Source organism: Salmo trutta, chromosome 27 (genome assembly GCF_901001165.1).
Source record: "Salmo trutta chromosome 27, fSalTru1.1, whole genome shotgun sequence".
Classification (NCBI taxonomy): Eukaryota; Metazoa; Chordata; class Actinopteri; order Salmoniformes; family Salmonidae; genus Salmo; species Salmo trutta.
Window position 1 is genome coordinate 36891837 of NC_042983.1, and position 16834 is coordinate 36908670.

The window sequence follows — 16834 nt, forward strand, 5'->3', positions numbered from 1 at the left end:
AATGGTACCTGGCAGCGCCAAGGTATCAGTTCGGTGGGGCAGGTCGTAAGAGACAGAGATATCATACCATTCCAAGAGCTGATGTCAGAGATTGGCCTGAATAATATAGCATTTCAATGCCATTTACAACTCAAATCTGTTCTCAAGTGTATTTCCTCAAAGGGTATTGATGTGGGATCTAAAAGTTCTTTAGACAACAAACTGAGGGATGTTGCTATTGGGAAAATAACTGTTTCCTCCCTATACAAGCTGGTTGGCTTTAAATAGTCTTAAGTAGTAACACCTCCACTGAGTTACATTCCGAGCTGGACATGGGGTGTATCTATCACAATGTGACGCAATATGGAAAATACAACGTCAATATTCAATTGCGTAAGATATAAGATTATTCAAATGAAGATCTCACACGGCATACATCACACCACACAGGTTGAAAAAGACGGATCAAAGCCTTTCAGACTTGTGTTGGCATGGCTACGGTGAGTTCGATACACTAACGCATCTGTTCTGGAATTGTCCAGCCTTCAAAAGATTCTGGACTGAGGTATTTGATAGATTGTCTGAAATCTTGAATGTAGAGTGTGTGTACAAAACATTAGGAACACCTTCCTAATATTGAGTTGCACCCTCTTTTGCCTTCAGAAAGGTCTCAATTCGTAAGGGCATGGACTCTACAAGATGTCGAAGCGTTCCAAATGGATGCTGGCCCATGTTGACTCCAATGCTTCCAACAGTTGTGTGATGTTGGCTGGATGTCCTTTGGGTGGTGGATTATTCTTGATACACACGGGAAACTGTTGAGCGTGAAAAACCCAAAGGTGTTGTAGTTCTTGACACAAACCGGTGCGCCTGCCTGGCACCTACTACCAATACCCCTTTCATAGGCACTTAAACCTTTGTCTTGTCAATTCACCCTCTGAATGGCACACATACACAATCCATGTCTCAATTGTCTCAAGGTGTACAAATCCTTCATTAATAAGGATTCGCCCCTTTTTTCCATTTTTGCCTAAAATAACATACCCAAATCTAACTGCCTGTAGCTCAGGACCTGAAGCAAGGATGTGTATATTCTTGATACCATTTGAAAGGAAACAAGTTTGTGGAAATATGAAATGAATGCAGGAGAATATAACACAGTAGATCTGGTATTTTTTTTGTACCAACATCTTTGAAATGCAAGAGAAAGGCCATAATGTATTATTCCAGCCCAGGTTAAATGTAGATTTGGGCCACTAGATGGCAGCAGTGTATGTGCAAAGCTTTAGACTGATCCAATGAACCATTGCATTTCTGTTCAAAATGTTGTATCAAGACTGCCCAAATGTGCCTAATTGGGTTATTAATCAATGTCAAGTTCGTAACTGTGCACTCTCCTTAAACAATAGCATGATATTATTTCACTGCAATAGCTACTGTAAATTGGACAGTGCAATTAGATTAACAAGAATTTAAGCTTTCTTCCAACATCAGATATGTCAATATACGGTGAAATGTTCTTGTTACTTACAACCTCATGCTAATCACATTAGCCTATGTTAGCTCAACCGTTCCGCGGGGGACCCACCGATCCTATAGAAGTTAACCACTAGGCTACCTACTGCCCAGTACTCTATTCTTAGTCAGTCAAATTTCTTTATAAATCCCTTTATATACTGAACACCAATATAAAGCAACATATAAAGTGTTGGTCCCATGTTTCATAAGCTGAAATAAAAGGTACCAGAAATGTTCCATACACACAAAAAGCATATTTCTCTCAAATTTTGGTTACAAATTTGATTACATCCCTATTAGTGAGCAAGATAATCGATCCACCTGACAGCTGATTAAACAGCATGATCATTAAACAGGTGCACCTTTTGCTAGGGACAATAAAAGGCCACTCTAAAATGTGCAGTTTTGTCACACAACACAATTCCACAGATGTCTCAAGTTTTGCGGGAGTGTGCAATTGGCATGCTGACTGCAGGAAAGTCCCCCTGAGCTGTTGACAGACAATTGAATGTTCATTGTTGTTTTAGAGAATTTGGCAGTACGTCCAACCGGCCTCACAACAACAGACCACGTGTATGGCGTCGTGTGGGCTAGCGGTTTGTAATGTCAACATTGTGAGCAGAGTGCCCCCTGGTGGCAGTGGGGTTATGGTATGGGCAGGAATAAGCTACGGACAACGAACACAATTGCATTTTATCGATGGCAATTTGAATGCACAGAGATACCATGACGATATCCTGAGGCATGGCCCCATGACACAAGGATCAGTACACAATTCCTGGAAGCTGAAAATGTCCCAGTTCTTCCATGGCCTGCATACACACCAGACATGTCACCCATTGAGCATGTTAGAGATGCTTTAGATTGAAGTGTACGACAGCGTGTTTCAGTTCCCACCAATATCCAGCAACTTCAAACAGCCATTGAAGAGGAGTGGGACAACATTCCACAGGCCACAGTCCTGATCAACTCTATGCGATGGAGATGTGTCGCCTGACTGGTTTTCTGATCTACGGGTTTCTGATCTGTATTCATGTGAAATCCATAGATTAGGGCATAATGAATTTATTTCCATTGACAGAGAGAGAGCATCAGGTCCGGGACAAGGTAGCACTTCCAGTGAACAGGTCAGGGTTCCATAGCCGCAGGCAGACAGTAGAACTTATGGCATGGCAGTCTGACCAGGAGGACTGGGGACGGGGACAGCCAGGAGTCGTCAGGCCAGGTAGTCCTGAGACATGGTCTTAAGGCTCAGTTCCTCTGCGAGGGGAGAGAGAGATGGGAGAATTAGAGGGAGCGTACTTAACGTCACACAGGACACCAGATAAGACAGGAGATTTACACTAGATAGGACAGAATGACCCGAGCCCCCCGGCACGTAGACCATTGCAGCATAGATAGCATGAGGACTGAGACGAGGGGGGGTCGGGGGACGCTGTGGCCCCATCTGACGATATCCCCGCACAGGGCCAATCAGGCAGGATATAACCCCACCTACTTTGCTAAAGCACAAGTCCCACACCACCGGAGGGAAATCACCAAACTACCAACTTACTACCCTGAGAGAAGGCAGAGTATAGCCCACGAAGATCTTCCCCACCACACGAGCCCGAGGGGGAGCTAGACCGGACATGAAGATAATGTCAGTGACTCAACCCACTCAAGAAGAGTATAGATAAAAAAGCCTGGCAAGACATGATGCACCCCTCCTAGGGACAGCATTGGAGAGCACTAGCAAGCCAGTGACTCAGCCCCCATAATAAGGTCAGAGGCAGAGAATTCCAGTGGAGAGAGGAGAGCCGGCCAGGCAGAGACAGCAAGGGTGGTCCGTCACTCCAGTGCCTTGCCGTTCACCTTCACACTCCTGGGCCAGACTACACTCAATCGTAGACATAGGCTGTATCCCAAATAGCACCCTGTTCCCTATATAGCACACTACTTTTTGACCCTGTCAAAACTGGCGCACTATATAGATAAATAGGTGCCTTTTGGGATGCATGAAAATGGTATTTGCGTACAGTGTCTTCTAATGGTGAGACACAACATGTGGGAGGATATTAGCTCAGCCTAAGTGGGTTTATAGCTGAACCTGGCCTGCATAAACACACAATCTAGAAGAAAAAGAAATGCACACCTATTAAGGCGAGGTGCTGGCTAGCGGAGTAGAAAACTAGAAAATGTGAAAATAAGGGAGACATAAACACACACACACACGTACGTTGTGTGGCAGATTAAAACAACACTGTTCTCAGTGGATCAACTTGTGTATTCTAATTCAGACTCCCTAATTGGTTTACTGGCCTTACTGGCCTAGCAACTGCCCTCATCCTCCGGAATCCTCCTAGAAACTATTTCTTGAAGATGACTGAACCCCTCCAATGCTCACACTATGACTCACAGGCCACAGCCATATTCATCTCCATAAACGCTGCTTCGCTTAAATATAATAGACTCAGACGCAGAAAATAGCAATCCCTACATTTTTCTATAGCAATATTTAGGCTTTTTAAAATGGTATTCTCCTATCTATTTAGTTTGAGAAGTGTGTCAGTATTAATCAGATAACGAGTTTGGAGTGTTGTTTTGACAACAACAAGTAGAGAATGACTGTGATCGTCAGCGGCAACAGAGAAGCCATGGCAGAAATTAGATGTAATTCTATTGATGTGTGCATGACTTGGTTTAACATGTAAAAACAACACAAAGCGATGTTCCATTACTCAGCCATACCAGCAAATACAACACAGGGATTTCTGATGTGTGTGTTCACAGAATCCCCGTCATTTTCTTGATTTCTATACACCTTGAATCTTTGCATTAATGAATCTGGTGTGTGTGTGTATTTGTGTGCATGTGTGCATATCTATGTGTATGCTTGTGAACGTGTCTCTGTGTTTTTGTGTTCCAGCGGGCAGACGTGGGTCTCTCGGCTCTCACCATCACGCCAGAACGGGAGAGTGCGGTGGACTTCACCACACGTTACATGGACTACTCGGTGGGTGTGCTGCTCAGGAAGGCCGAGCGTACAGTGGACATGTTCGCCTGCCTAGCGCCCTTTGACCTGTCGCTGTGGGCGTGCATTGCGGGCACCGTGCTGCTGGTGGGCATCCTGGTCTACCTACTCAACTGGCTGAACCCGCCGCGCCTGCCCATGGGTGCTGTCTCCTCGACCACCTTCTACAATTCCATGTGGTTCGTCTATGGATCCTTCGTCCAGCAGGGTGAGTTCCTTTTTGTTTGTATCCTTTTGTTTTTGTTTTTCCTTTGTGATGTATTGTATTATTATCACCTGGTTTTAACCAATCAGCATTCAGGATTAGACCCACCCGTTGTATATTGTATTATTATAAACTGTGTGGTTCGAGCCCTGAATGCTGATTGGCAGACATCTGTGGTATATCAGACCGTATACCACTGGTATGACAAAACATTTCTTTTTACTGCTCTAATTACATTGGTAACCAGTTTATAATAGCGATAAGGCACCTCTAGGTTTGTGGTATATGGCCAATATACCACGGCTAAGGACTGTATCCAGCCACTCCGCGATACGTCGTGCCTAAGAACAGCCCTTAACCGTGGTATATTGGCCATATACCACACCCCCTCGGGCCTTATTGCTTAATTATCACCTGGTGTGTGTCCCTCTATCGTGATAGGAGGAGGGGATGGGGTTAAGACATGGGTTCCCACACCTTTTTGTCCCATGACCCCATTTTGATATCTGAAAATTCTTGCGACCCCAACCATGTGAAAAAAAGGATGTAATTAACAGTTAATGTTAACTTTTTTATTTGGGGCTATGGTAGTCATTTGATAAACATTCTAACGGTATTTCTGATTGTCTTCTCAACTCACCATCACATACTGTACTTTTAATGTGGGGCTATTAGACTAATTTGTAAATTAGTCTGACATAATGTCTCTTATCTCACCACCACTAATGAGATGGGTGTGCTGGATGCATGTCGTGTCGGAGCTTCTCAAAGTCAGGGGGGCGTGGTCCACAGTGCACACCTAATCTCTGCTGTCACATCCACCCTGGATCAAAATTTGGTTTTAATGCAGACGAGAGCACTGAATCCAGCTACACACAGATATGAGCTGGCGAAGGGTACCATGACTTTTAATGCTCAAAAGGAGACAGCAGGGTATTTCCTTTGAATCGGGAACCAAAACTCCTCCATAGTGACCCGTGAATGTGTTGTCTGCAGAATTCGGTCACTTACCTGCATGTCAACTGAGCCAGGATCACAGTCAAACGGATTGGGAAGTACTAGATACCAAAGTGCTCTTCCAAGCGTTGGAGGTGAGCAGTCATCACTCGTGTCAGACGTTTACTGATGCTGTTTTCTGTTACAAACATGCACAGCTGAGGGAAGGGGGCATGGTTCGATTTTGAAAGACTTTCTCCAATAAGAATTATTTCCTCTGAATCCACTAATTCGATCCCTCATCTGTAGAATGTTTTTGTACTTCCCCTGCATGCTTGTGTTCAGTTCGTTCAGTTTCCCAATTATGGTCTGTTACATAGGCAAAGACATCAGTGGTGACTTTAGCATGTAAATCTTGGTAGTGCAAAAAATATATATATGTTTAGATGCATGCCAGCAAAGCCACAACACAACACAACACTAAACAATACATTAATTGCACCATAATAGTGACAAACGGTGCCCACAAACTGTTAGGGCCTACATAAAGCTGTCCCAACAGCAGAGCTTTCTTTTCAGCACCATGGAGTGAATCCTAACCACTGCTTTACCTGGCTATCAGCAGAGCCTTGTCTGGCAGCGAAACAGTTCATTCAGCCTAATTTACTGCCTTTTTAAAAAACATAGCTGATATGGCTGTCTTGCCTAAACAAATTACGTTTCTATTGACAATTGAGATGTACAAACTATGGCATAAGGGAACAATGAGCGGATAAGAGGCAATCCGTAATTTTGATTAAGACATTAATGACCGAGCTAAGACGGACATAGTCAATAAAGCTATTGGTTCAGCACTTTTGAAATTTACAGAGAAATAATTCAGAACATGGGCCATTCTTACAGTATTCTCCCTGTACACCAAGTCAGAACTGTAGAATAAATAAAGGGGTGGCCAATGACCTTGAGCCTTCTTGGATGGGCACATGTAATGTAAATGTATGGCAGCAACCAAGGGGCTTGAATTTTAGTGCTCTCCCCGTAGATTTTGCGGTGATGTAGTGTCCCCATGAGTGATGGAACATTGAGCCAATCATGGTGCAACTAAAGAACATTACCAACCCCTATGCTCTGTATATTCCGCTAACTGCCCCACTACCACAGAAAGCACTGAGCTAGGCTGAAACACCTGCATGTTGGAGCTGCCTTACTCAAGAAAACAAAAAAGAGACCATGTTTGTATGCAGTTTATTAAATAAAACATTTCCATTGTTTGGAAACTGATATGTGATACATATTAGTGGCAAAATAAAAGTGGGGCTCAATAATGGATTGCCTGAATGATGGGTCACCACTGAATGATGGGTCACCACTGAATGATGGGTCGCCACTGAATGATGGGTCACCTGAATGATGGGTCGCCACTGAATGATGGGTCACCTGAATGATGGGTCGCCACTAAATGATGGATCGCCACTGAATGACGGGTCGCCTGAATGATGGGTCACCTGAATGATGGGTCGCCTGAATGATGGGTCGCCACTGAATGATGGATCACCTGAATGATGGGTCACCTGAACGATGGGTCGCCTGAATGATGGGTCGCCACTGAATGATGGGTCACCACTGAATGATGGGTCGCCACTGAATGATGGGTCACCACTGAATGATGGGTCACCACTGAATGATGGGTCACCACTGAATGATGGGTCGCCTGAATGATGGGTCACCTGAATGATGGGTCGCCACTGAATGATGGGTCGCCACTGAATGATGGGTCACCACTGAATGATGGGTCACCACTGAATGATGGGTCGCCACTGAATGATGGGTCACCACTGAATAATGGGTCGCCTGAATGATGGGTTGCCACTGAATGATGGGTCACCTGAATGATGGGTCGCCTGAACGATGGGTCACCTGAACGATGGGTCACCTGAACGATGGGTCACCTGAACGATGGGTCACCACTGAATGATGGGTCGCCACTGAATGATGGGTCGCCTGAATGATGGGTCGCCTGAATGATGGGTCGCCTGAATGATGGGTCACCTGAATGATGGGTCGCCACTGAATGATGGGTCACCACTGAATGATGGGTCGCCACTGAATGATGGGTCCCCTGAATGATGGGTCGCCACTGAAGGAGACACATTTTCTTTTCACTACACAGGAAGTCAATAAAGTATTTTTTTACATGCATTGTAAATTACAACAGTTCCTCTCTTAAAGTGAAAAATCATTCCAACACTCCCCCTCGATAACCACCAAGCCTCGGTGTAAAATAGAAGATTGTCATACTCTGATCCCATATCTCCACATAGTTTTACGAACAGGCGTGCACGCAGTGGATGTAGTTTACAATCAAAGTTACCTGCTGCAGTATATCTCTGAGTTCTGTGCTCAGCTCTTTTGCCGCCAGTTGCTCTCGGTGTATCTATCATACAATGCGTCCATATGGCAGAGGGAGACACATTCATAACTAGAGTGCAAAGGTCTGCCCGCTGTCCCACCGTAGATGGAGCCCCATCTGTGCAAAAGCCCACCATTCGATCCCATGGAATCAGTTTTTCGTCAATATAGCCACGCAGAACACTGAACATCCCCTGTGCCAGTCATGCTCGGGAATCGTGAGACAGAAAAATATGTCCTTATTGAATAGAATCCCCTGTATAGAGAACAAAAGTCAATGCTTGGGCATCTCGGACCTCACAGCTATCACCCATTTGGAGACCATAAGCTGGGGAGTTTTTGAGTCTTTCAGTCAGTATCCTCTTGTTTGCTTGCAATACCATAAATGATTTGTTTAACAGTGTAATCTGACGAAGGTTTTGATTTGAGTTTCTGTGCCTCCGTCTCCTCACACATTGTTTTCACCATATCAATTGCGGCAGGTATTATCAAAGTCTTTGCAATAGTGTGTGGTTTCATAGCGTAGCAGGCCTAGCCATTCACCGTGGGAATGATTCAAGTGCAACGGTCAAGTACGGCCTTTTCCCATGATCTAAGGGTGCTCTCTGGTTGAATTTTGTTTTTTAGATTTGAATATTTTTTTATTTAGATTATTAAGGTTATTATAAAATTTTAAAAATAAAACAATTATTTAACCTTTATTTAACCAGGTAGGCCAGTTGAGAACAAGTTCTCATTTACAACTGCGACCTGGCCAAGATAAAGCAAAACAGTGCGACAAAAAACAACACAGAGTTACACATGGGATAAACATAAGTACAGTCAATAACAATAGAACAATCTATATACAGTGTGTGCAAATGGAGTAAGGAGGTAAGGCAATAAATAGGCCACAGTAGCGAAGTAATTACAATTTAGCAAATTAACACTGGAGTGATCGATGTGCAGATGATGATGTTCAAGTAGAAATACTGGTGTGCAAAAGAGCAAAAAAAGTAAATAAAAACAATATGGGGATGAGGTAGGTAGTTGGATGGGCTATTTACAGATGAGCTGTGTACAGCTGCAGCGATCGGTGAGCTGCTCAGACAGCTGATGCTTAAAGTTAGTGAGGGAGATATGTATCCAACTTCAGCGATTTTTGCAAATCGTTCCAGTCATTGGCAGCAGAGAACTGGAAGGAAAGGTGGCCAAGGGAGGTGTTGGCTTTGGGGAGGACCAGTGAGATATACCTGCTGGAGCGCGTGCTATGGGTGGGTGTTGTTATGGTGACCAGTGAGCTGAGATAAGGCAAGCTTTACCTAGAAAAGACTTAGGGATGACCTGGAGCCAGTGGGTCTGGCGACGAATATGTAGCGAGGGCCAGCCAACGAGAGCATACAGGTCGCAATGGTGGGTGGTATATCAAATCAAAATCAAATCAAATGTATTTATATAGCCCTTCTTACATCAGCTGATATCAAAAAGTGCTGTACAGAAACCCAGCCTAAAACCCCAAACAGCAAGCAATGCAGGTGTAGAAGCACGGTGGCTAGGAAAAACTCCCTAGAAAGGCCAAAACCTAGGAAGAAACCTAGAGAGGAACCAGGCTATGAGGGGTGGCCAGTCCTCTTCTGGCTGTGCCGGGTGGAGATTATAACAGCACATGGCCTAGATGTTCAAATGTTCATAAATGACCAGCATGGTCAAATAATAATAATCATAGTAGTTGTCGAGGGTGCAACAAGTCAGTAACACCAGAGTAAGTATCCTTTGGCTTTTTCATAGCTGATCTTTGAGAGTATCTCTACCGCTCCTGCTGTCTCTAGAGAGTTGAAAACAGCCGGTCTTGGACAGGTAGCACATCCGGTGAATAGGTCAGGGTTCCAGCAGGTCTGGGACAGCAGGTCTGTGGGGCTTTGGTGTCAAAACGGATGGCACTGTGATAGACTGCATCCAATTTGCTGAGTAGAGTGTTGGAGGCTATTTTGTAAATGACATCGCCGAAGTCGAGGATCGGTAAGATAGTCAGTTTTACGAGGGTATGATTGTTAGCGTGAGTGAAGGAGGCTTTGTTGCGAAATAGGAAGCCGATTCTAGATTTCATTTTGGATTGAAGATTCTTAATGTGAGTATGGAAGGAGAGTTTACAGTCTAGCCAGACACCTAAGTATTTGTAGTTGTCCACATATTCTAAGTCAGAACCGTCCAGAGTAGTGATGCTAGTCGGGCGGGCGGGTGCGGGCAGCGATCGGTTGAAGAGCATGCATTTAGTTTTACTATCATTTAAGAGCAGTTGGAGGCCACAGAAGGAGTGTTGTATGGCATTGAAGCTCGTTTGGAGGTTTGTTAACACAGTGTCCAAAGAAGGGCCAGATGTATACAGAATGGTGTTGCCTGCTTAGAGGTGGATCAAGGAATCACCCGCGGCAAGAGCGACATCACTGGTATATACAGAGAAAAGGACTGGCCTCAGAATTGAACCCTGTGGTACCCCCATAGAGCCTGCCAGAGGTCCGGACAACAGGCCCTCCAATTTGACACACTGAACTCTATCAGAGAAGTAGTTGGTGAACCAGGCGAGGCAGTCATTTGAGAAACCAAGGCTGTTGAGTCTGCCGATAAGAATTCCGGTGATTGACAGAGTCGAAAGCCTTGGCCAGGTCGATGAAGACGGCTGCACAGTACTGTCTTTTATCGTTTTGTACCTTGAGCGTGGCTGAGGTGCACCCGTGACCAGCTCGGAAACCGGATTGCAGAGCGGAGAAGGTACGTGGGATTCTAAATGGTCAGTGATCTGTTTGTTAACTTGGCTTTCGAAGACTTTAGAAAGGCAGGGTAGGATGGATATAGGTCTGTAACAGTTTGGGTCTAGTGTGTCAAAGGGGGATGATCGCGGCAGCTTTGTAATCTTTAGGAATCTCGGACGATACGAAAGAGAGGTTGAACAGACTAGTAATAGGGGTTGCAACAATGGCGGTGGATAATTTTAGAAAGAGAGGGTCCAGATTGTCTAGCCCAGCTGATTTGTACAGGTCCAGGTTTTTCAGAACATCTGCCATCTGGATTTGGGTGAAGGAGAAGCTGGGGAGGCTTGGGCAAGTAGCTGCAGGGGGTGCGGAGCTGTTGGCCAGGGTTGGGGTAGCCAGGAGGAAAGCATGGCCAGCCATAGAGAAATGCTTATTGAAATTCTCGATTATCGTGGATTTATTGGTGGTGACAGTGTTTCCTAGCCTCAGTGTGGTGGGCAGCTGGGAGGAGTTGCTTTTATTCTTCATAGACTGTACAATGTCCCAGAACTTTTTGGAATTAGAGCTGCAGGATACAAATTTCTGTTTGAAAAAGCTAGCCTTTGCTTTCCTAACAGACTGTGTACATATCGCGGGGACTATTCGATGCTAGTGCAGTACGCCACTGGTACGCCACTGGACGTTTTTGTTCTGGTCGAGGGCAGTCAGGTCTGGAGTGAACCAAGGGCTATATCTGTTCTTAGTTCTACATTTTTTGAAAGGGCCATGCTTTTTTGAAGATGGTGAGGAAATTACTTTTAAAGAACAACCTGGCATCCTCTACTGACGGGATGAGGTCAATATCCTTCCAGGATACCCGGGCCAGGTTGATTAGAAAGGCCTGTTCGCAGAAGTGTTTTAGGGAGCGTTTGACAGTGATGAGGAGTGGTCGTTTGACCGCGGACCCATAACGGATGCAGGCAATGAGGCAGTGATCGCTGAGATCCTGATTGAAAACAGCAGAGGTGTATTTTGGAGGGCAAGTTGGTCAGGATAATATCTATGAGGGTGCCCACGTTTACCGATTTAGGATTGTACCTGGTGTGTTCCTTGATAATTTGTGTGAGATTGAGGGCATCTAGCTTAGATTGTAGAACGGCCGCGGTGTTAAGCATATCCCAGTTTAGGTCACCTAGCAGAATGAACTCTGAAGATAGATGGGGGGCAATCAATTCAGATATGGTGTCCAGGGCACAGCTGGGAGCTGAGGGGGGTCTATAGCAGGCGGCAACAGTGAGAGACATATTTCTGGAGAGATTCATTTTTAAAATTAGAAGTATACAATATACAATATGTAGATTGAACAAAAATATTAACGCCACATGCAACAATTTCAATGATTTTACTGAGTTACAGTTCACAGAAGGAAATCAATGAATTTAAATACATTCATTAGGCCCTAACTTATGGATTTCACATGACTGGGCAGGGGCACAGCGATGGGAGGGAGCCCCCCCCCCCTCTCCTCAGATGATCCTGCAGGTGAAAAAGCCAGATGTGGAGGTCCTGAGCTGGCGTGGGGCTGTTTGGACATGCTGCCAAATTCTCTAAAACAACATTGGAGGCGAATTATGGTAGAGAAATTAACATAAAATTATCTGGCAACAGCTCTGTGCCACGCTCCCTCAAAACTTGAGACATCGGTGGCATTGTGTTTTGTGACAAAACTGCACATTTTAGAGTGGCCCTTTATTGTCCCCAGCACAAGGTGCACCTTTGTAATGATCCTTCTGTTTAATCAGTTTCTTGAAATGCCAGGTGGATGAATTATCTTGGCAAAGGAGAAATTCTAACAGGGATGTAAACAAATTTGTTCACAAAATTTGAGAGAAATAAGCTTTTGTGTGAATGGACTTTTCTGGAATCTTTTATTTCAGCTCATGAAACACTTTACATGTTGAGTTTATATTTTTGTTCAATAAATATTTCTGTTTATATATTTTCAGATTTTTGAAATTAACCCTAACCCCATTTTCATATCAGGCGACCCCACGTGGGGTCGTGACCCCTATTTTGGAAACTGCTGAGTTAAGAGAAGAGAATGAAAGAAAAAGTGAACGGGGTGGGAGAAGAGAGAGAGGAGTGATGTGGAGAGAAGAAGAGAGAGAGGATTGATGAGGAGAGGAGAAGAGAGAATAAAACATAGTGATGGTGGTCTTTTGGTGTTCTTTCAAAGGTTAGGTTAAAATCAATTTCTCTGGATTTGAGGAGAGGGAAGAGGAGAGGAGGGGGAAGGAGAGGGGTGGGAAGGGGAGGAGTGGGACATGGGAGCTTAGGGAAAATAAAAGGAGAAAAGCAAAGAAAAAGCAGATAGCGATAGATAATGGCATTGACTAAGAGAGAAGATGTGAGGTGTTTTGAGGCAAAGTGAAGGAGCTGTGAGGTTTTATTTTTTTCATGAGGACTCAGAATAGTTAATTTTGGGCCATATTTATTATGCAAATTCTGGGAGTGATTTTAGCGTTGGTTTAATATTCTATTTTAAATGAGCCGCAGATGAGCTCACAGAAATACAAGCAACCTCTTAATCTACGTTTTACTAATGGCGGTAATGATGATACACGCTAATTGTTCCCTTTTATTCACAATCATTCTTCTGTTAGTTGTAATTAAACTTTAGTCATCTAGTCATTATTGCGCAAAATCTAATTATTTGTTTACACACTCTCACCTCAGTATCAACAACGAGGCAAACTACATGCACGATAGTCTTCAACGGTCAATAATGGCTGAATATGCAATGGATCAACATCCCAAGGCTCTTTAACAGAAACAGTTAATGCGGAGACACACTGGGCCAATTGTGCACCGCCTTATGGGACTCACAATCACGGCCGTTTGTGATACAGCCTGGAATCAAACCAGGGTCTGTATTGACGCCTCTAGCACTGAGATGCAGTGCCTTAGACCGCTGCGCCATTCGGGAGCTCCTCAGTCCCAAATGGCATCCCTACGTTTGATCAGGACCCATACTAGTGCTCTATATAGGGATTATGGAGCCATTCGGGACTGAAACAACATTGTCCTCAGGGTTGAATTGATTTGGAGGTCCTCAGTACCCAACAACATTCCAGAGAGTCTGCAGATATAGATGAATAGTCCAACATGACACTGCAGCGCCAGGATGAATGGTCCAGCATGACACTGCAGAGCCAGGATGAATGGTCCAACATGACACTGCAGCACCAGGATGAATGGTCCAACATGACACTGCAGCACCAGAATGAATGGTTCAACATGACACTGCAGAGCCAGGATGAATGGTCCAACATGACACTGCAGAGCCAGGATGAATGGTTCAACATGACACTGCAGCGCCAGGATGAATGGTCCAATATGACACTGCAGAGCCAGGATGAATGGCCCAACATGACACTGCAGAGCCAGGATGAATGGTCCAACATGACACTGCAGAGCCAGGATGAATGGTCCAACATGACACTGCAGAGCCAGGATGAATGGTCCAACATGACACTGCAGAGCCAGGATGAATGGTTCAACATGACACTGCAGAGCCAGGATGAATGGTCCAATATGACACTGCAGCGCCAGGATGAATGGTTCAACATGACACTGCATAGCCAGGATGAATGGTCCAACATGACACTGCAGCACCAGGATGAATGGTCCAATATGACACTGCAGAGCCAGGATGAATGGTCCAACATGACACTGCAGAGCCAGGATGAATGGTCCAACATGACACTGCAGAGCCAGGATGAATGGTCCAACATGACACTGCAGAGCCAGGATGAATGGTCCAACATGACACTGCAGCACCAGGATGAATGGTCCAACATGACACTGCAGAGCCAGGATGAATGGTCCAACATGACACTGCAGCACCAAGATGAATGGTCCAACATGACACTGCAGAGCCAGGATGAATGGTCCAACATGACACTGCAGCACCAGGATGAATGGTCCAACATGACACTGCAGCGCCAGGATCAATGGTCCAACATGACACTGCAGCGCCAGGATGAATGGTCCAATATGACACTGCAGAGCCAGGATGAATGGTCCAATATGACACTGCAGAGCCAGGATGAATGGTCCAATATGACACTGCAGAGCCAGGATGAATGGTTCAACATGACACTGCAGAGCCAGGATGAATGGTCCAACATGACACTGCAGAGCCAGGATGAATGGTCCAACATGACACTGCAGAGCCAGGATGAATGGTCCAACATGACACTGCAGCGCCAGGATGAATGGTCCAACATGACACTGCAGCACCAGGATGAATGGTCCAACATGACACTGCAGAGCCAGGATGAATGGTCCAACATGACACTGCAGAGCCAGGATGAATGGTCCAATATGACACTGCAGCACCAGGATGAATGGTCCAACATGACACTGCAGCACCAGGATGAATGGTCCAATATGACACTGCAGAGCCAGGATGAATGGTCCAATATGACACTGCAGAGCCAGGATGAATGGTCCAACATGACACTGCAGCACCAGGATGAATGGTCCAACATGACACTGCAGTGTCAGCTTTGTCATCCAATCAGTGGCTGTGTCTCTAATGTCACCCTTTTCCCTAGATGGTGTACTACTTTATGGGCTCTGGTAAAAAAAAAGTTGTGCACTTTTTAGGGATTAGGGTGCCATTTCGGATGTACTCAGTTGTCTCTCTGTTTGATGTGTTTTATACAATACACTTTGTACAAAGAAGCACCTTTTTGGAACAGATCATTGGCAGCCTGTGATATGTAGCCTTGGTCCCAGATCTGTTTGTGCTCTTGTCAACACCATTGCTGTCGTTGTCAGGCAAATTTCCATGACAATGAGTGACAAGGAGTTGGCATGGTAGCACAAAGACTGGCACTCAGGCTACGTGGCATGGGGTCATGGATAGAATGAGACTGGGTTGGAAAGCTTTGGTTTTTGTCGGTTGAAGTCTCGTTCTAGCATGCAGATATTTTTCATTTTTCAGCTCAAACGATTCATTTTCTGCTTTGCCTTTTTGTTGCGTGTTTTGCACAATTCAATTTCACTAGTTCACAGTCCATTTGCAACTCCATTTGGAGGTGGCATCCTCAACATGCAGAGGCCTGTCTCCCTTCTGTTTCCATAATTTCCTTATTTTAGTGTACCCCTTCAGCCAGAAGAGGACTATCCCCCCCTCCCCCCTCCTCTGATGGCTCTTCTGTTTCCTCCTAGCTTCCTTCCTTCTCTGGCCACTCTCCTCCTCCTACTGAAAATCACTTGCTCTTTGGGGCTGGATAACTATAAAACACTTCGTGACAACTCCTTATGTAAACAGGGCGTTATAAAATACAGTTGATTGATTGATTGATTGATCGATTGATTGGTCGAACTGGAGCTAGTCTATTGTGGACGCCCTCAGAGGACAATTCCTGTAGATCTGAGAGGATATTATAGGTCGAAGAAATATAGTGATAGCTCGACCTTGCCCTCTGAGAGGCTAGGTGGAATCTCCGCCATATTGCTTACACATATCCATCTGTATCAGGTCTACAGTACATCTAAAGCATCTACTTAGAGCTTGGGGACTATTTAGGATTTGGGTATTTTCCTGTGTCAGCTGTCTCCGGCTTTAATCATTTAAATCAAGGGATCTCTCAATACTACAGAATCACGTTCAGACCCATGTTATCTCAGAGTTGTTTGATCAGTGTGGAGTTGTGAAGTAAAATGAAACAGATTTGTAGTGGATAGCAGCACCCCTGAAGTCTAATCTTTCTCTCTGACCGGCTCCAATTAACCAGCAAAAACACTGGCTCTGTTCGAAGCCTCCCTCCTCCGTTTGGCCCCAGGACTGAGGTCCAACAGTACAGTCATGAAAGTTACAGAGAGAGGGATAAGAGTGATTTCTTCCATTTCTCCTGTTCTACGTTATTAATGATGTTGTCAATGCGTGAACGTGGAGACTGGTTGGTATTGTAGGCAGCCATAGAGACAAGTGTGCGGTGTGGTCTGTTTGTGTGTGTGTGTGTGTGCGTACGTGTGTGCGTGGTGTGGAGGGGA

At 44.9% G+C, this 16834-nt stretch overlaps 1 protein-coding gene across 2 annotated transcripts in view; it reads left to right on the forward strand.

The window, feature by feature from the left end:
- LOC115164974 (glutamate receptor ionotropic, delta-2) overlaps positions 1-16834 on the forward strand; it is a 582060-nt gene that overhangs the window by 456556 nt on the left and 108670 nt on the right. For both annotated transcript variants that reach the window (XR_003870040.1, XM_029717948.1), the window contains exon 11: positions 4406-4718. Coding sequence is in view for 1 of the 2 variants with exons in the window: in XM_029717948.1 (XP_029573808.1) it covers positions 4406-4718 (313 nt within the window). In the remaining variant the exon portion in view is untranslated. The remainder of the gene's footprint in view (positions 1-4405; positions 4719-16834) is intronic.